This window comes from Trichosurus vulpecula, chromosome 4 (assembly GCF_011100635.1).
Source record: "Trichosurus vulpecula isolate mTriVul1 chromosome 4, mTriVul1.pri, whole genome shotgun sequence".
NCBI lineage: Eukaryota > Metazoa > Chordata > Mammalia > Diprotodontia > Phalangeridae > Trichosurus > Trichosurus vulpecula.
The window spans coordinates 216528967-216549781 of NC_050576.1; the positions used below are offsets into that span (position 1 = coordinate 216528967).

Here is a 20815-nt window from a genome sequence, read left to right on the forward strand (position 1 = left end):
CTAACACTTGCTGAGTGTCAAGAACACCCTTTAATTAGTGCTAGGCACCGAATGCAATAGAAACAGAAGATAACCTTTAAGGAGTTTGTAATCTGATGGTAAAATAGCACATGTGTGCATGCATGCACACGACTTTGCTCATGGAACCACTGAAAATGTTGACAACAATAGACCTGCAAGTACAAATACAAACAGTGCATATAAGCTCAATAATATAGATGTGCTGAGGGGGTACCACACGGAGTAGGGAGCAATCTGATAGTAATATAGCATACATGTGTGGGCACGCACATGACTTTGCTCATGTAACCACTGAAAATGTTGACAACAACAGACCTGCAAGTACAAATACAAACAGTGCATATAAACTCAAGAACATAGACGTGCTGAGGGGGTACCACGCAGAGTAGGGAGTAATCTGATGGGGTCAATCACAGAAGGCCTTTCCACAAGTGGTTTTCCATGGTCTCCCATGGAATTTACTTCTTCCTCACATATATAGAATCTCTAGATTCCTTCAGAGCATGGCTGAGATGTCACCTATTAACACAAGGCCTTCCCTGATGCACACAGCTATTAGCACTTTCTCTCATCTGCAATTATTTTGTATTTATTTATGTGTGTGTGTACGTACGTGTGTATATATATATATATATATATATATATATATATATATATTACTTATGTATATATTGGAATAATATGTATATTAGGTATACTTTGTGTGTATATATATGTGTGTATATGTGTGCGTATACACACACACACACATACAATATATACACACATACACATACATATGTATTCCCCTGTAGAATATGAGCTTCTAAAAAAGGGCCTCTCACTGCTCCAACTGAGATGAGGGCTCCTTGTGTTTAAGAAATTTGAAAGTGAGGAGATTTGATGAGTTTCTCCTGTCATTTCAATTCCCTCACTTAACAGCAAATGCTTCTCCAAATGAGTGAGGCCGTGGGAACCCTGTGACTGAACCAGGGAAGGGAAAAGGAAAGTCACACGTAAGACTCGCATGTCTGAAGGAAATTTATTAAAGAGTATTCTTTATATCAAACTGGAGATGGGAACGGGATACCCTGGGCCTAAAAACCTGCATCTGGAGTGAGGTAATGGGGTGGTAGTTCCTCAGATGAGGGTCATGGGGCTGCTCCAAAGATGACTTCCTAGCTTGCTCTTTTTTGCATAGAAAAAGGAAAAGTCCCTTCGCTGATGTTTGTTGGGGATGCTCCTTCCTTTTCAGAGGATCCAGAATGACCGGTAAGAAGCACACTACTATCTGCCATCTCTACTTTCAGTTTTATCTTTTGGAAATTTTGAGCACATTAATTGGTGGATGGGAGTGAAAGTAGAATATCCCTTGATTCGGTGGACAAGGAGGATGAGGATGGTTTTATCTATGTCATATGCTATGGGGCTGTCTGGGCCCAGATGGACACTTTATCTATGAAGTCAGTTCATGTTAGGAATAAAAGAACAAAAACTTGCAGGATAAATGCCAAGGGTTGTGGGCATCTATCTTCCCAAGGAATTTGGTCTTCTTAAATTATCTGTCAAATGTCAGAACCACAGCCTTGGGTTACTCCCTCCAGGGGGAATTAAAGGCTTCATACAAACAGGTGCTTGTGATTTTTTTTCCTTGGGATTCTACATATGAAATGCAAACTCAGACTCCCAGGGGAGGGAGAACAAGCTTCCAGTACACAAAGATCCTAACAAGGGAGAAAAGCCTTACTTATCGGTATATTGATGTAAAAGGGGGTGGTGGTGGTTGATTGAGTAAATCAAGTCAGTCAGTTGAAAAATATTTTTTAAGTGCCAAGCATGATGCTAACTCAAAAGGCTAAGTCAGCTGAGCTCCTTGGTTTCCTCTAAGTCCCAACTAAAATCCTACCTTCCACAGGAAACTTTCCCTAACCCCTCTTAATTCCGGTGCTTTCCATCTTTAATTATTTCCTGTTTATCCTGTATATAGCTTGCTTTGTATATATTTATTTGCATGCTGTCTCTCGAATTAGATTGCAAGCTCCTTGAGGCCAGGGACTGTCTTTTGCCTTCTTTTGTATCCCAATGCTTACACAATACCTGGCATATAGTTGGTGTTTAACAAATGTTTATTAAATGAAGGAACAGGCAGCATTTATTAAGCACCAGCCAAGGGCCAGGCACTGTGCTAAGCTAGGGGTACAAAGAAAGTCTTCTCCCTCCCCCTAAAACCAGTTCCTGCCTTCAAAGAGCTCACAGTCTCATGGGGGAGACAACATGCAAACAACTATGTACAAACAAGATAAACTGAGAGTTGTCTCTCAAAGAAGGCACCAAGATTAAAAAGTACTGGGAAAAGTTTCCTGCAGAAAGTAGCTGAGATTTTAAGCCAGGAGAGGCAGAGATGAGAAAGAAGAGCATTCCAGGCATGGGGAATGGATGGTGAAAACAAGTTGGAAGATGGGAGCATCATGTTCAAGGAACAGCCAAAGAGGCCAGTATCATTGGATCACAGAGTGTGTAAAAAAAGACTGCAAAAGAAGGGATTTAAAAGCCAAACTGAAGATTTCATATTTGGTTCTCCAGGTAACCGGGAGTCGATTGAATGGGGGCTGGGAGGGGGAGGTGACATGATCAAACCAGATCTGAGTTTTAGGAAGATGAATTTGATAGCTGTGGGGGAGGACAGACTTGAGGCAGGGAGACCAACCAGTGGGCTAGTGCAGTAGTTCAGGTTATAAGGGCCTGCATCAGGGACGTGGCAGAATCAGAGGAGAGAAAGGCGCATGTTTGAGAGCTGTTTCAGAGACGGAAACAAGAAGATGGGACATATTACCCCATCCCATGTCGTGTAAAGACACTAAGCTGCAATACTTTAACCAGATGAAAAACGTCCCTATTGAGTCATTCAGTAAGTAACTTTAGATCAGAAGTTCCTAACCTGGGATCCACGGACCACCAATAGGTCTGTGATCATGGAACTTTTAATATTTTGATAACTGTACCTCAATATCATTGGTTTCCTCTGTAATCCCGTGTATTTTATTTGATGCACTTAAAAACATTTTGGGAGGGGATCCAGAGGCTTCACCAGACTGCCAGTGGAGTCCATGACATAAAAAAGTTAAGAACCTTCACTTTAGGCTAAGAGGAAAAAAGCCCTTGGAATGACATTGCATAGGAAGTATGTTTAGATTGGTTGAGGAAGATTTTAGAGATGACCCTGTGGGTCATCTATAAAATACTAAGCCAGGGGCAGCTAGGTGGCGCAGTGAGTAGAGCACCGGCCCTGGAGTCAGGAGGACCTGAGTTCAGATTCAGCCTCAGACACTTGACACACTTACTAGCTGTGTGGCCTTGGGCAAGTCACTTAACCCCAACTGCCCTGTCAAAAAAAAAAATAAAAAATAAAAAAAAATACCAAGCCAGTTTAGGCCTGAGAGATATGAGGTACATCAAGCCAAGAGAGAATGTATCAGCCAAACTCTTGAGAAGGAATAGCTTGGGAAAGGGGCAGGTAGGGAGAGGAGAGGAGAGAGCATCTCAGGCTCAGGCCAAGGAGACCCTGGAAGGCTCTGAACAATTTGGACTTTCCCATCAGGGTCCCAGCAGAGGCCCCAGGACAGGAGCAGCTGGCAACAGAGAGCTGAGAACACCATGAGCTGAGAACAAATGGGATAAGATGAGGAAAGTGGATTCAAGGCTGTACAAGGAGCCCAGCAAGAAAGCCAAAATGGGTACATCTAAGGGGAAACCTCTTGGGGAATCTACCAAAAGGATTTCAAGGAGCCCCTCTGCTACACGTCAAAACTTGAATCCACCTCGTATTGGAAGGAGAGTTAGTAAATACTGGGGCAGGGCAGGGGGGAAAGCAGTGGTATGTTGGACCAACTGTTCTTACTACATCACTTTAGTAAATACCCCCTTTCTAAAAGCTAATTAAGTCTGGCTGACTAAGAAATATCAAGTAATGAGGGAAGTACACTGGCGGGGACTCATGAACTATGAAGCAGAAGAAAACCCACCTCCTTGCCCTTCCTTTAGGGGATCAGGCTCATCACTACAAGTGGAAGCTGGGATGGAAGCTCTAGAGCATGGACTACATGAGTACCATGTGTATGTATATGGATTCTATTTATATTCCTCAAAGCAAGGAAGAACAGCACGTGACTGAAAAAAATTCTAAGAAGCAAAACCATGTCCTTATACACATTAAAGAAAAAGGCATAGATAAAAGAGAAACCAGACTTCATATGGGAAGCCCTGCAGAAGTCAGAGAGTGGTGGGCCCTGCCGTAGCTTCTGGAGGGCAGAACTGTTTCTTTCACCGTATCCCCCGCACCTAGATCAGGGATGGGGAACCCACGGCCTCAAGGCCACACGTAGCCTTCTAGGTCCTTGGGTGCAGCCTTTTGACTGAGTTTGAGTTTTACAGAACAGATCTTTTTATTAAGGAGATTTGCTCTGTGAAGTCTAGATTCAGTCAAAGGGCTGCACTTGAGGACCTAGAGGAACACATGTGGCCTCAAGGCCCAGGTTCCCCACCCCAGAGGTCCATACCGGAGACTATATACTAAAACACAGAACAAATTTATTGCTTTAAATGTTACATGGAGGCACTTTGTCCCCAGGGGACCCACTCTCCTGACTAGTGACTGTCTCTCTGTAAAAATTATTTTAGAAAAGCTTTCATTACCTCTGATCCCTCCAACTCCCTTTTCTGGAACCATGGACCATAATCAAATTAACTCTGTCCTAATTTTTGGATGAGATGTGTCAAGCTATTCCCCTACGGCCTCAGTCAACATGCCCATAACTCGTCCAATCACCCTTCCTTTAAGTGTGGAGCTTCCTCCTTTAGAATATAAGCTCCTTGAGGGCAGGGACTATCTTTGCTTTTGTAGTTGTATGCCTAGTGATTAGCATAGAGCTTGGCACATAGTATGCTCTCTGGTAAATACTCTTTCATTCACTCAGAATAGTGCTTTGCAAACAGAATATAACATTTGTTGCCCTGAAAATATTTCCAAAGACAAAAATGTAAACAAAGACTAAACTAAACAGCAACAACACCCAAATCAAATATGTTGATAACAATGATACCAAATTATCAAAGTTAAAGCATACATCCTGCGTTTCCCTTAACAAATGGGAAATGGCAAAAGTGGAAAGTATCTCGCTAATACTACTAGACAGTTTTGCTTAACTTTGGAAGAATGTAGTTTGTTGCGGGGGGGGCGGGGTTATGTTGGTGGAATGTGTCTGCCGGATTAAAAAAAAGAAGTTTAAAAAAGATTTTTTTAAAAAGTATTAATAAGAACTTTTGTAAAAATAAGTACAGGTTAATAATTCTCAACCACCAGGCCAGGCTACTCTAGTCCCTCACCACACGTACCTCTCCTTTCTTCTCCTCCATTCTTTACTACTCTCCCCATCCTCCAAAGTCCCTTCCGATCTATGCCTCCACCTCCCACCATAAAAACAAAACCTAAACCAGGATGGCCTGGAGTAGCAATCATTTTTAGTTTAGTTGTTGAGATTGCCTCCACTCTCTTCTCCATCTTCTTAAGGATTTCCCCCATAAAGACCTACTCTCCTTCTCACCCTCTCATTTTCATCAGTAGCAGTCTGAAAGACATTTCCTCAGCCCTAAGCGGACCTCTCCCAAGTCTGGAAAATTACAAGTATGATAGGGAAGGGAAAGAGTCAGGAAGTTCTAAGACAAGTAATAAGGAGCCAGGGCTCTTGAGCTGAATCAACATTCAAAATCCTTGAGTTTCTGACCACATTTTATCACCCCTCTCCAATCAACTTCTTAAATCCCTTTGCTTTCAGTCATCTCATTTTAATCCCCAAAGCTAATTAAATTCAACAAACAGTGCCTATTCAGTACAAGCCACAGTGCTAGATGAAGGACGTAAAGACAATAAAAGAGTCCCTGCCCTCAGAGACCATACCTGGGGGGTGGGTGGGGGAAGGAAAGATATAGTAGGTAAACAGATAAGTAAATCCAAGATAGTTGAAGGACAGAACGATCACTAACACCAGCTGCTAATGTACCTTATACATAGGAGACACTTAAAGCACCAGGTCTGGACTCAGGAAGACTCCTCTTTCTAAGTTCGAATCTGGCCTCAGATACTTACTAGCTGTGTGACCCTGGGCAAGTCACTTAACTTTGTTTGCCTCAGTTCCTCATCTATCAAGTGAGCTGGAGAAGGAAACAACAAATCACTTCAGTATCTTTGCCTAGAAAACCCCAAATGCAGTCATGATAAGCTGGACACAACTGAAATAACTGAACGACAATGTTTGTTGATTTGAACCCTTTCTATGGTGAGAAAGAAGGCAAAGCTGGCCCCTCACATGGCATAGCTACCATAACTGGAGCTATTTTTATATTGTCCATTCCTGGAAAATTTCCACTAACTATCACTGAGCCCAGCTGTCGCTTCTGATTTGTTTGCTCACGTAAGTTTGCCCATTTCCTGACAGTCATATTCCTGGGCCATTTAGTTCTTACAGGTTCATGGTATCATGCATCTAGAGTGGAAAGGGATCTCAGAGGCCTCTTATGAGTCACGGAAGCTGGAGGGGCGCATGCAACAAAAAAAAGAACTATTTGATTGGCTTTTGGAAGAAACCAGAGCCTAGGAGATGTCAACAACCTTCACTTTTGTCATTGTCTTCAAGGCTGTTGGGGCTATCCCATTTCCACTTCTTGTTCCCTTACTTCTCTTAGTTCTGCCCTACCCCCCAAACTTGTTGTCTTGTAGGCACTCCATTACATTTTTTAGCTCACCTCTTTCTTTCTACCTTCTTGCCCTCCCCTATACCATTCACATCATCTTCTGTATCTCTGCCATCAACCTGCCCTTCCACCCAAAACTAGCACCCTCCAAAAGGTTTAGTTCAGATTCAAGTCCCAGAAGCATGAGTGACTCCTAAAAATTTTTTTTCACACTCCTAGAAAGATAAGATGAACCAAACTTCCAGTGGAATATCTAGATGCTGGTAGGCAATCCAAAAACTGTTGAAACTAGCAACCAAGGTTCTGTTGTCCTCCTAATCGTCCACACCAGACTACTGGAGGTGACGGGAGGGATGTAGGAGAGTATATGAAGTTGTGGGAATGAGAAACAGGAGCAGGCAGAGATTCTATTCTTGTCTCTGTTGCTTGACTCCCGCAGACCTGAGAGAAGGATTTTCTGCCCACAGAATGGGGGAATGACAATTTTCCCCCATCCTGAGTCACAAGGGCTGCTTCCTAGATTGTAAACTCCTTGAGGGCATGGTCTATCTTTTGCCTCCTTTTGTATCCCCAGTGCTAAGTACAGTGCCTACTGCACAACAGATGTTTAACAGATGTTTATTGATGGAGTGAGTGCCTGGTGATATCCTGGGAATTCCAGGGCTAGAGGATGATATCTCATTGATAACAAACAGCAAGTGGCAGGGGGCATACAAATTAGAATTTGATTTAACAAACATTCATCAACCACTTACTATGAGAAGTAGGGGTTCTGAAGGCAATAATGATGAGCTAGAGATAGACTCTGGCCTCATGAAGCTCATAGTTTTACACTGGCAACAGTCAGTTAGTTTAAATATTGTTATCATTTATTATTTCAGACTTTTCCTGAGACCCAGTTTGGGGTTTTCTTGGCAAAGATACTGGGGTGGTTTGCCATTTTGTTCTCCAGCTCTTTTTACACACGAGGAAACTGTGGCAAATAGGGTGACCTGACTTGTTTAGGGTCATGCGGCTGACTGTCTGAGGCCATATTTGAGTTCAGGTCTTCCTGAGTTTAGGCCAACTTGCTGACTAGTTTAACATACAGCACTGACAATATTTTCCTGAAAACCAAGTAGGAACACTTCAGAAATACAAATGTGTGTCCTGAACCTTCTCTCTGGATTATTTAGAAGACTCTAATCAGAGTATTTCAGCTTGTGCTGTAAGTGTAAAATGAACTTGCTCCAAAGTCAGAAGAAGGCTTGGGTTCAAGTTTCTTACTTGGGCAAGTCACTTACAGTCTCTGCCTCAGTTTCTTCATTTATTAAACAGTAATAACAATACGTGTTTGGTAAATGACTGTTTTATAAGCTACAATCACATAGGTGTGGGTTTTGAGTATATCGAATGGCGTTATGATGTAACGTTGAAAAAGCTGCCCTTGGAATCAGAAGGCCTGGGTTCAGGTCTCACCTCTGACACATACTGGTACCATGGACCATCAATGTAGTTATGTAACTTCGATGCCTGAAGTAACTTCTCTAAGACTATAAAATGCAGAACAGGGGATGATCTACATTGATAGAGGGAGTATCTTCACCAGGAGTTTTCTTTACTAATAAAAATCACACTTGCAATAAAAAACAAACAAAAAAGATAAATATTACTGTGTTTTGGGTGGTACAAAGTGATTATAATTAGGCAAGTGGCTGGAAAGTCTTTAGCTAACCCTTAGAATTTTTCCTTTTTAACTTTCATATTTTAAAAGGGGAAAAAAAACTTTCTGCCCTAGTTAGAACCAAAAAAAAAAAAGCTTATAAACGACTATTTCCTGACCTATAATTAAAATTAATTCTTCTTATGGGAATATAAAAGCAGAAAGCCTCAATTATGATTAGTACATGAAAACGGCAGGCTATCTGACCTGGTAATAATTGAGGGGAGGCAAAACATGCAGTCAGGGAATCTGATTTTACCTCTATGACCCGAGGAGAAAAAGGAAACCTGATTTCAGTCTAATCAAGTATTCAACCTATGTCACCTCATTACTACCTTCACTTACCTGCCCCTCAAAACAAAAAATACAATCAAACTCAAGCAGCAACTTGCTAACTTATATACAGCACAGTGAGGAGAGATGGGGCAGGGGAGGGAAGGGACAGAAAAGTGTATATACATGCACTGGCAACACCAATGTATTGAGTATCTGTCTATACAAAGTCTGGGCAGGGAAAAGCTCCCAATGAGGAGTCATCCACAGAACCCAAGAGGCAGAGCTGGTATTTCTGACTAACGCAAAGTGTTAGCTGCCCCCCCCCCCCCGCCCCACTTTGTTCCTCTGGACATTTCAACTTGGAATCATTACTGTCTCACTGGAGCCCGCAGAAGAGGCATAAAATTCTGTGGCACACATTAAGAGAGTACAAAGGGGGAAGGGAAGAAAGCACTGACTTTGCGGTGAGGAAATCTGTTTAAAGCCTGACTTTAACACTTCGGATCATAGTTCTGTAGCTGGAAGGGACCCTTAAGAGTACACTTCATCCAATTCCCTCACTGTGGTGGTGGTGGTGTTCAGTCGTGTCCAACTTTTAGTTGACCCCATTTGGGGGTTTCTTGGCAGAGATACTAGAATGGTTTGGCATTGCCTTCTCTGGCTCATTTTACAGATGAAGAAACTGAGGCAAACAAGGTTAAGTGACTGGCCCAGGATCACACAGGTAGTAAGTGTCTGAGGCAGGATTTGAACTCACGAAGAGGAGTCTTTCTGACTGCAGGCCAGGCACCCTACCCACTGTGCCGCCTGGCTGCCCGTACTGTACCTTCATTGTACACATACTGAAAGGGGGCCCAGGAACTCAACTCTGTTGAATTAGGATATACCAAAAAACTCATCTCTTTTTACCTGTAAGTAAATGACAGTGTTTTCAGCACTGGATTGAAAAACGGCTTTGGAACACAGGTCCAGGGAGAGAACTGTTAAGTAACGTGCCCGACATCACACAGGTAGTAAATGTCAGAGGCAGGCTTTGAATCCAGGCCCCTGTCTTCCCGCTGAACCACGGTGGGTGAGCCTGAGATGGTCACTTAATCTCTCTTGAGTTTCAGCTTCCTCAAACAAGTATAAGGATACTTTTTTTTCCATCTACCATTCATTCATGCAGTAACTCACAGGGTTATTCTAAGGCAAGGGTTCTGTCAATCATAAAAGTGCTATGTTATCAGTAGTGCTAGTGTTGAATCCCGTCCTTGGTGCTGAAAGGAAGCCAGGTGACCACAAAAATTTCATCTAAGAAAACAACCTTAGATTGGGAGCATGGAATAAGAAATACTTGACACATAAAGCCCAACATTCCTAAGCCTCAGTGAAAGATGTCTGCAGCCAATGAAACTTGATAAATATAATCTTGTAAATATGGGCTTTCTGACACATGAAGGCACCAAGTGGAGGGAATAAAGATGCACATACACACACACACACACACACATACACACACAGAGCTAATCCGTCAAGACCAGGCCTCAAAATAGTCTCTTAACTAGACAAGAAGATCAGCAACCAGCACCGTGAATTGCTATAGGCACCAATGGTGTACAGGCCTACTGAGCTTCCTTAGCCAGCAACCGCATGGCTTGCTTTAATCACTTAACTACATTATCTTCTAAATTCCCTGCTGGCCCACTAACCAATCTAGGGAAGAAAAACTGAAAGGAAGAGGCAGAGAGAACATAAAATAACATCTAAAGGGGAGAAAAACCTGCCAATGCTTCCAACAACCTGGTTCCTCAACCTGTTCTCACCCTTTTCTTGCTCTAGGAAGGGGGTGATATGTGGAAGAAGGGGGTATGGAGGAAGGAAGGGGAGGGAGGAGGAGGAAGGAGAGGAGAAGGACAAGATTTATAAAGCACTTTAAAGTTTACAAAGTACTTTATAAATACTATTTTATTTTCACAACAACCCTGAAAAGTAGGTTGTATTATTCTCATTTTCCATATAAGGAAACTGAGGCAGATAGCAAGCAGTGAAGTGACTTGAGCATGGTCACACAGCCCATAAGTGTCTAAGGCCAGATTTTAATTCAGTTGTCCATGCATCCTGGCGGGGCACTCTATCCATGTGCCACCTAGCTGCCTCTGAAAGGGAAGCCAGACGATGGGGTTTCATCAGCCCTGGACTTGAGGCTCAATTTGGGGGAAGTGTCCTGAGCAGCGTAACCTGGTTTGCCTCAGGTTCCTCATCTGTAAAATGAGCTGGAGAAGGAAATGGCAAACCACTCCAGTATCTTTGCCAAGTGTGGTCACAAAGAGTGGGGCATGACTGAAAAACAGCTCAGTGGCAGCCATCCTGAGCACCACATCCCAGCAAATGGCTCAGTTCTTTTTCATTTTCTTGGGTCCAAGAACCTTTTAAATAGCAGCAAAAAGACAGTTGCACAGCCTATCTCCCTCCAGGGGTTCTGCTATTTTCTGGCTTGACCACTAACTGAGCTAATGTCCTTTAACAACCACAGGCTTTGGAAGTCTACACTTTCCCAAAGACAATAGGGCACTTCCTCCTCCCTTTCTCACTTCCTGAGGCCAGGGAGGACTGAGACTAGTTCCTAAAATCTCAAGCCAGTCCATCTCAGGGGACAAGGGGAGGAATGAATGGGAGGTATAAAGACCTCTTAGGTATAAAAGCTCTGAATCTTATTCCTGAAGTTGTTTTTCAGGCCACTGCTGAAAACACTGTCATTATACATAAAAGAAGATGGGCTTCTTTAAGCAGCATCTGGCATGACTATATCCCAGTAAAACAGGGGTGATTAACATTCTATGGAAGCTGAAATCTAAATGTTTAACTGGTTACACTGAAATGCTCGGCCTCTTTAGAGTGAGAGAGACAGAGGCAGAAAAGTGATTCAAATGATGCCCATTTTCTCTTAACTACCAGGATCTCTGCCAATGCCTTTATGCCCCAAGACAAAAATCTGCATTAAGAAGAAAGACAACCTATTCAAAGTCATCTTGCCTAGAGGGGTCTTCTTCCCCAGAAAAGTGGAAGGAGTGGGGGGACAGATGGAGAGGGAGAGCAAGGCCTGTCAGCAATTTCTTACTAAAAAAAAAAAAAAGCCTCTCTGGCACCCTGTCTCTCAATAGCCACCATGGTTTTCAATCAATCAATATTAAATGCCTACTATGTGCCAGGCACTGTGCTAAGCACTGGGAATACAAAAAGGGGCAAAAGATAGCTGCTCTGCCCTCCAGGAGCTTATAATCTAATGGGGGAGGCAACATGCAAACAAGAAATTATGAATAGGATAAATAGAAAATAATTAACAGAGGGAAGGCACTGAAATTAAGAAGGATTGGAGAAGGATTCCTGTAGAAGGTAGGACTTTAGTTGGGACTTGGAAGAGGAAGGCACGAAGGTCAGAAGTCAGAATGGAGGAGGGAGAGCATTCCAGGCATGGGGGACAGTCAGAGAAAAAGCCCGAACCCTAGAGATGGAAAGTCTCATTCGTGGAACAAACAGCCAGGAGGCCAGTGTCACTGGATCAAAGAGTATATGTTGGGGAGTAAGCTGTAAGAAAACAGAACAGTAGAAGGGGGCTAAGTTATGAAGGGCTTTGACTGTCAAACAGAGCATTTTCTTTTTGATCCTGGAGGTGAGAAGAAGTCACTGGAGTTTACTGAGTAGGGGAAGAGACATAGTCGGAACGGCACTTTAGGAAAATCACTTTGGTGGCTGAACGAAGGATGAATTGGAGCAGAGAGAGACGTGAGGCAAGCACACTCACCAGTAAGCTATTATAATGGTCCAGGTGTGAGGCGATAAGGGCCTGCAATGGAGTGGTGGTAATGCCAGAGGAGAGAAGGGGGTGTATTGGAGAGAGAATGCAAAAATGAAATCAACTGGCCTTGACAAAAGATTGGATGTGGGGGTGAGATAGTAAGGAACTTTGGATGGCTCCTCGGTTGTGAGCCTGAAGGACTGGGAGGTCGGTGCTGACCTCTATAGTAATAGAGGTTTTTCTACTAGATTTAAAAAAGCATATAAAATATAAGAGAAATTGATTCTGAGTTAGTAAAATGACACACTTCTCAGTCGGCCTACCCGGCACCACTAAGTCCAAAGTGTGCTATTTTCCTACCAACTTACAGAAGGTCTGAAGGCTTAGTCCAAGGAGGCCAAATAGCCTCAGAATTTATGACCTGATCTAACATGCCTTCTTTACTTCCCCAAACAATACCTTTTGCAGTCAGTGGCCAACCCCCTACCTCATAGAAGATATGGAGCAAGACAGCTTCAATAGACCAAAAAAAGTCACCTCTAGTGAGGATAATCGGCAAAACTGAAAGATTGTTTTTCTTGTTTGTAAAATGTAAAATGGGTTATGCTAAGAAAGCCCCCTCCATCTCAACTCAGCAGGACCTCCTGTCAAACAGTGTCAAAAAAAAGAATCTTTGTTGTTCAGTGTTTCATGTCCGACTCTTATGACCCCGTGGACTGTACCGCCCATGGGGTTTTCTTGGCAAAGATACTGGATCGGTTTGCCATTTCTTTCTCCAGTAGACTAGGGCAAATAGGGTTAAGTGACTTGCCCAGGGTCACACAGCTAGAAAGTGTCTGAGGCCACATTTGAACTCAGGTCTTCCTGACTCCAGGCCTAGAGGCCTTAAAAAGCAGGGGAAAAGAACAGGAAGGGGGAAAAATAAGGATGAACAGAACTCGAGGTAACTCCCCACCCCCCAAGACAAGTATCTACTGAACAGCTACGTTTATGTCACCAACGTCACAATCTATGTCACTATGCTGGGCAATTCAGTAGAGATTAAAATATGAGAAATGGCTGCTGGGTTTGATTTGAGAGAGTGAATCATAATATATGACAATATTAATGGCTGCTCACATTTATATTGTTCTTTGTGGCTTATAAAACATTTTTATCACAATAGTCTCAAGAAGAAGGTGGCACAAGTATTGCTCCGTTTGACAGGTGAAGAAATAGAGGCTCAGACAAACTAAGATCATGTGGCTGGTAAGTGACAGAGCTGGGACTCTCCAGGGTCCCCCTTCCTCCCAGCTGTGATTACCTAGTTAACAGATATCCCAGCTTTTCTTTAGTTTATTTTTAAAGGGGAGTACAAAGAAATGACCTTATTAGCTAGTCCCTGCTGCCTGTGCCAAGTCGTTTTCATAAAGGGCCAGCCAATTACAGATTTGTGACCGGGCTAAAGAACAAAGTTCTGAGGAGCTTCAAGCTAACAGAAGGGAAATCTTGCCTCTTGGTACCTTGAAATCCTGTAAGCAATTTAGGGGCCCCCATCCCACAGCAATAATCCTAACTTCTGTTTTAACCCAAGGACTGAAATTCAGAGAAACCGACCTACAGGTTTGGCCATCCTTCCCTAAGCCTGCAAAACCACCCCAAGGCCCCTTCCAAAAAAAAAGATAAGTATTATCTAAATTCCTAGAGCAAAAAGATAAAGGTTGGAAGGTGTAATCTCAAACATTCCCTCAGCTGATAAGAGAGCCTCCCCAGTTCTGTCAGGCTCATATACATCAAAGAGTTGGTTACTGAGCTCTCCAACTCTGTTGTATTCTCTCTGCAGCCAGGTTAAAAGGCACAAGATGAGCAGCCGGCTAGGGAAGTAAAAGCATTTGCTCTTAGCTAAAATGCGAGATACTCTTTGTAAGGGATTTCAAGCAGACGACTTGAAACTAGGCCGTGACCAACTGACTGATGTGTAGATGACTCAGGAGGAGAAAGTGTTTTCAAGTTGTAAATATTTAAGAGAAAAGAAATTGCTCCAGCTCAGCCCACTTCTACCGAATTTTACCAACGGCCCCATCAACCCCAAATAACCTTCAGCTAGTGCTTCAAGAGGGCTACAGCAGGTCATTCTAAGGAACTCCTTTGTATAGGGGTCAACATATGCTCTATTAGATCCAGGGTTCTTACCTGAGTGAACTTATGTGGTTTTTAAATAATATTTTGATACTTACTTCTATTTAAATATAATTGGTCTCCTTTGTACTTCTGTGTATTTTATTTTAATGCATTTAAAAACATGGTTCTGAGAAGGGAGCCATGAATTTTACCAGATTGCCAAAGGGTGCCACAATACAAAAAGAGGTTAAGAAGTCCTGCATGGGATAAAAATGACATAATGACTCCAGTTCCATGTACGGTGTCACCGTGTTCTACTAGGATGAGACAGAATCAAGGATAGATAGGACCATCTTTGTTCAATCCGTAGATACACGAGAATCCTTTCTACAGCAGACTTCACAAGTGTTCAACCAGGTTTGGCTTGAAGACCTCTGAGGTAGACCCTGTTGCTTCTAAATAGCTCTAACTATTAAGAGCTTTTCCTTGCATTGGGCTAAATCTCTGCCACTTTCACCCATTAATCAATCAATAAACATTTATTAACTGCCTACTATGTGCTAGGCACTGTGCTAAGCACTGGGGATACAAATAGAGGCAAAAGCCAGTCTCTGCCCTCAAGGAGTTTACAATCCAATGGGAGAGACAAAGTGCAAACAAATATATTACAAAGCATTGAATTATTTACAAGATAAATGGGAAATAATTAAAAGCGGGAAAGCACTGGAATTGAGTTAGGGGAGGCTTCCAGTAGAAGGTAGGATTTCAGGTGGGATTTAAGGAAAGCCAGTGGAAGAGGAAGAACATCCCAGGAATGGAGGACAGTCAGAGAAAATGCCTGGAGCAGAGAGATGGAGGGTTTTGTTTGTAGAAAAGCCAGGAGGCCAGTGACTTTAGAGCAAAGACAATGGATCCGAGAGTCAGGAGTAAGAAGACTGGAAAGGTAGGTAGGGGTTGGTAATAAAGGGCTTTGCATATCAAACAGAGCATTCTCTATTTACTCCTGGAAGCAATAGGGGCAGGACAAATCTAATTCTTCTATGCCAGGACATTTTCAAATATCTGAAGATGGTGCTAAGTCACACCTTTTCTGGGCTAAATACACCCACTTCCTTCCATTGATCCTCCTATGACGGTATGATCTTAATACCCTTCATCATTCGGGTTACCCTCCCTTAAATGTTTTCCAGTTTGTCAATGTCTTTCCCAAAATGTGGCAACCAGAACAGAATATAATGCTGTAAGGGCATTCTGGGGGCAGCTAGGTGGTCCAGTGAATAGAGTGTCAGGCCTGGAGTCAAGAAACCTCCTCTTCCTGAGTTTAAATCTGGCTTTAGACACTAGCTGAGTGACCCTGAGCAAGTTACTTAACCCCATTTGCCTCAGTTTCCTCACCTGTAAAATGAGCTGGAAAAGGAAATGGCAAACCCATTTTAAGTATCTCTGCCAAGAAAATCCCAAATAGGGTCATGAAGAGTCAGACGCCACTGAAAATGACTGAACAACAACAAAAGGTGTTCTGACATGAGCAACGGGATTATTGCCACTTTCGTTCTGCAACTGTGCCTCTCCTAATCCTGTCTAAGATTAAATTAGCTTTTCTGGCTGCCAGAGCAACAATATTGTTAGCTCATGGGGAGTTTGCAATCCACTATAACCCCCAAATCTTTTTCAGGTAATTTAGCCACCCTTTCCCCAAATTCTGCCCCCCTCTTCCCCCCCCACCAAATCTTCTATTGAAGATATTGGCATTTTGGAAACTTGGGTTTGAATCCTAGCTCTGACATATATTAGTTCAGCAAAGCACTTAACTTCTTTAGCCTTGGCTCCCTCATCTATAACATATTTTAAAATGTGATATTCTATATGAAATACTAAAAATAAAATATTTTGTGTAATATATTTAAAATATTATACAATAAAATATTTTACTTGAAATATTATAAAATAAAATGTTTTATATGAAATATTGTAAAATAAAATATTTTATATAAAATTTCCCTGGATTTGGTGTCAGGCCTGGCCCTTGATTAGAATCTTGGGTCCACCACATACCTGTGTGACTTTAGGTAAGTCACAATCTTTTCAGGCCTCTAGTTTCCTCCCCTATAAAATGAGGAGGTTGGAACAGATTTTCTTTAAGGTGCCTTCTACCTTTAAATCTAATGAACTTAACCAGGACCACCATAAAGAAAAAGATTCTTAAACCTTAAAGTGCTATATAAATTGGAGTCATCAGTAAATAACAATGATGATATTGAAGGTGCCTCAAATCGACACATGGCCTCCATGCTTCTTTCCTACACCCTCCCCCACTCCCCCTCACTTGAAGACCCAAAACGTGAATACCTGCTTTAGAACTTGTAACGATTCTATTAAACATATCAACATTTCTCAGATACCTCAATACTAACATGTGGACCCCAATAATGCTGCTTTTAAATGAGTGACCTCTTAAAGTCTGTTTTAATAATTAATTCAACCGCCTGAGAAATTCCACCCTAATGACAATGCAGGCTTTGATTTAAAGGCAGGAGAAGAGCCGAGACTTCTCTACTGCAGTTGACATTCTAGCCCACGTCCCTCTACGACCTTTGATTAGTCATAAAATCCAGAGCTTGAAGGGCCTACAGAGCTCATTTAGCCCAACCCCTTCATTTTACAGGCAAGCAGAGTGGGGCCCGAGAAGGAAAAAAGGGAAGGGGCACCCAGGCCACACAGGGAACAAGTAACAGTTCTGGGATTCAAACCCCTGTCCTCTGACTCTCAAATTTAGGGCTCTTTCCATTATCCTATGCTTGTCTCTTGTTCTCATCTCAGAACTCAATGAAGCTAAACAAGCTTCCTGATCTGAGGGAAGCCCTTTAGATCTGGGCTTTTGGAAGGTAACCTGCATGTTAAATTCTAGGGGTTGGTTTCCATTATACTAATGGGAGGAGAAGTATGGCCATTGAGAGCACATGCCTTGAGGAGCTTGCTTCTGGAAGTACTTGATAACAAGCAAGAAGGCGTGGGAATTGGGTGGAGGGAGAAGCGGGGAGCAGGTCTGAATTTGTGTATTTTCTGTGACTCCTGCTGATTTACTGAGTAAAGAAAATAGCTAACATGTATGTAGTGCTCCCTATGTAGCAGGCACTGTGCCAAGCACTTTTACAAAGATTATCTCATTTGATCCCCATGACAATCCTGGGAGGTAGATGCTGTTATTATCCCCATTTCACAGACAAGAAAACTGGGGCAGTTAGCAGTTAAGTGACTCATCCAGGGTCACATAGCTCGTAAATGTCTGGGGCAGGATTTGAACTCAGGAAGATGAGTCTTCCTGACTCCAGGCCTGGGGCTCTCTTCATTGTGCCAGCTACCTACTAGAAAAGCCTTCTTGATTGGCTACTGAGCCAGAAATGAATGTGTATAAAAAAAGGATTAGCCAGACCAAAGCAAGCACTTTCCTCTTCTCTGTCCCAAGAGCTGCAAGGAGGAGGCTCTGAGCTCCAGAAGGCCGGTGCCCTTCCTCTCCCGGGCCAGCTCATGCGCACACAGCCTGGTAATATGAAAGCCTGTGTCTAGGATGAGGTAGTTTCTGTTTGTATCTTCTTTCTTTTAGTATAGAACCAAGAGCCACCGGCCAACCCTGAGAAGCAAACTCCTTCACTCGGCCCAGCAATGAAACTATCTGATGGCTGAGACAGAGGGTCATGAAAACAAGGGAACAATCCATTCATCAGTCAGGATAAATCCAAAGGAACTCGCTGGTGGAAATGTATCCGCTGTAAGATGGAGCCCACTGTGCCCAAGGACCAAGGTGGTAGAGGGGAGAGCGTCCCTGGGTTCAGAGAAATGTTTATGTACTTAGGATCTTACTACATCTCCTGTATCTCTTTGTAAAAGCTAGGTAATGTTAATTTATTGCTTAATGATGTTATTGAGGAGATACTGACCGGATAAATGATACTGGGGTGGTAATTGCTGCAGACTGACATTGTGGGGAACATTTCAGAATGGGGGCTTGAGTCGATAGCTTTAGAAGAACCCCATTGCCCCTCAAGGGGCCCCCAGTGACCCTGAATGGAGACTGAGCAGTATCCTGGCTCTGGGGACCTAATCCGCCAATAGGAATGTGGGTTGGGAGGGCTGAATCCTGAATTTTGTCAGCTTAGCATCCTCAACTCTGCTAACACCCAAAGATAATGTCACGCCTAGTCCTCTCCATCAGAACTCTTTGACATAAATCTCGGGCGATCTGTACTGTTAATGTCAAATCTAACCACATTCTAGGAATAGGGCTTGTCTTTTGGGATACATGCCAAATCCTCACTTTCTCAGCATACAGGGAAGAGGAATACAGGACTCGTGTGTGGCAGGAGTGATAGTACACAGGTAACCTAGGTGACAGGGGAAGGGTGAGGGAAGCATTGATGTGTTCCCTTTATTAGATCTAATGCACAGGAGCAGAGAGAGTACCATAAGTAGGTCTATGAAATACTTGTCACAGTCTGCTAGCCTCCTCATAGTCAGGGCAGAAAGTAGGCCTTCACTAGGGGAGGCAAATGACTTTCAAGAGATTCACAGGAGTCTTTCAGAAGAGCCCTCATTAACTTACCGAAATCACACCCATCCCCACCCCTCAAGCTTGGGAAGGAAGGGAGGTTTCCCCTGAGGATACTGACTTGTATTTTCTGATGTATCAAGTGAGCACACTCATCTGGGGTTCACTTGCAAAAGCTTGATGTCTGGGGACTTAGGAAAGGAGGAATGCCAAAAGGTATTCCTCCAATATACCTCGGTACCATCTGCATCATCCTGCAGGAGCTGCCAACGCTGCTCTTGTCCACAGCACTGCAGTTTGCCTGCCTGGGGGCTCAAAGGCCACAGTTCCGTGGGTGTGCAATCAAAACCTGATTATAAAAACAGTCTGTGGTCTCTCTTATGGATCTGAATCCAAAACACATAGGGTAGAAAGATTTCATTTGGCTTTTCAGCTCCAGTGAATAAAGAGTATAACCACAAAGCCACTTAGGAGGTGAGGAGGGGTGTCATCAAACAAGAGGAAGGGGAAGATTGTCAAACAAGAGGAAGGGAGGTGGTCATTAAACATAGTCGATTCAGTCCTGGAAGACCAGCTCCTTCAATGACAACAGAAAATCAACTTAATTGAGCATCTGAAATCAGTCCACCCAATCACATCAAAAGCAGCCAACTTCCCTCTTGCCTGTGTTCAAAAAATAGAAAAAACATAATTTAATCATTCTTTTCCTTCGCTTCATCTGCATATTGAAAAGAGGGAAAAATTCCACCAGCTGAGGAAGAACCACTGAGAATCAGGTTATCTGCCAAAAGGATAATCCCTTCAAGCCCCATTTCCCAAAATGCCGCTCCAGAGTTCCCTGGCAAGGTACCTGGGAGGCCAGTGGGAGGCCAGACTCCTACCTGCAGCTCCTTGTCGGAGTACTTCTGAGGGTTTTTACTCCCTTGGCTCTTCTTACGGAGTTTCTTCAGCTCGGCCTGACACTTGTCAAGTGCGTCCCCTTTGCTCCTTTGCTCTGTCTGGTATTTCTTCAATGCAGCCTGAGAACAGATGACAAAAAACAACAATCCCTTTGCTGTCCAGCATTGGCTCTCTGTGGATCAGATAAGGATTTGGCTCCTGAGGAGCACTTCCCAGCCAGCATCCCTCTCTGTGGTCAGCAACGAATGCAGGGGGCCCTACAGATCATTAGGAAAAGTTGTCTGTTCAGCTGCAATACAGAGGAGGGAGGAGGAGATCACAATTTAAATGTTGATTTCGAGTCTTTACATCTCCCAAATTCTGCTACTGGATGGGTGGGTGGGGAGGAGGGATACCCTCCTCATCCTGGCTTCTTGGTACCTTATCCTCCCTTTAAGGCTTGGCTTACTTCCTAGAAGAGGTCTTTCCTGATTCTCACAGTCGTTAATGATCCTCTCCCTTGCTGGGTTCCATCCCTCCTTGCCCCACAAATTTACCTTGTATTTTATTTTAGATATGTGTTATATTTTCTTATCATTAAGGAAGTTGTTCCTCTCCAGTAGAATGTCAAGTTCTTAGGAAAACTCTCTATCCCCAGTGCCCGGCACATAGTAGGTGCTTAATAAAATGCCTGTTGAATTCAATCAGTTATTCCAGATCAGCCTCCTACATTGAACACTGCCAGAGAGACTATGGAGATTCTGCCTTGAACCAATAAAGGTGACCA

General features: G+C 43.1%; 1 protein-coding gene across 4 annotated transcripts in view; it reads right to left on the reverse strand.

Annotated features, from left to right (window-relative positions):
* Nucleotides 1-20815, reverse strand: part of BAIAP2 (BAR/IMD domain containing adaptor protein 2) — a 171514-nt gene that overhangs the window by 50434 nt on the left and 100265 nt on the right. For all 4 annotated transcript variants that reach the window (XM_036754695.1, XM_036754697.1, XM_036754698.1 and 1 more), the window contains exon 6: nt 20031-20168. In XM_036754695.1, the coding sequence (XP_036610590.1) occupies nt 20031-20168 (138 nt within the window). The remainder of the gene's footprint in view (nt 1-20030; nt 20169-20815) is intronic.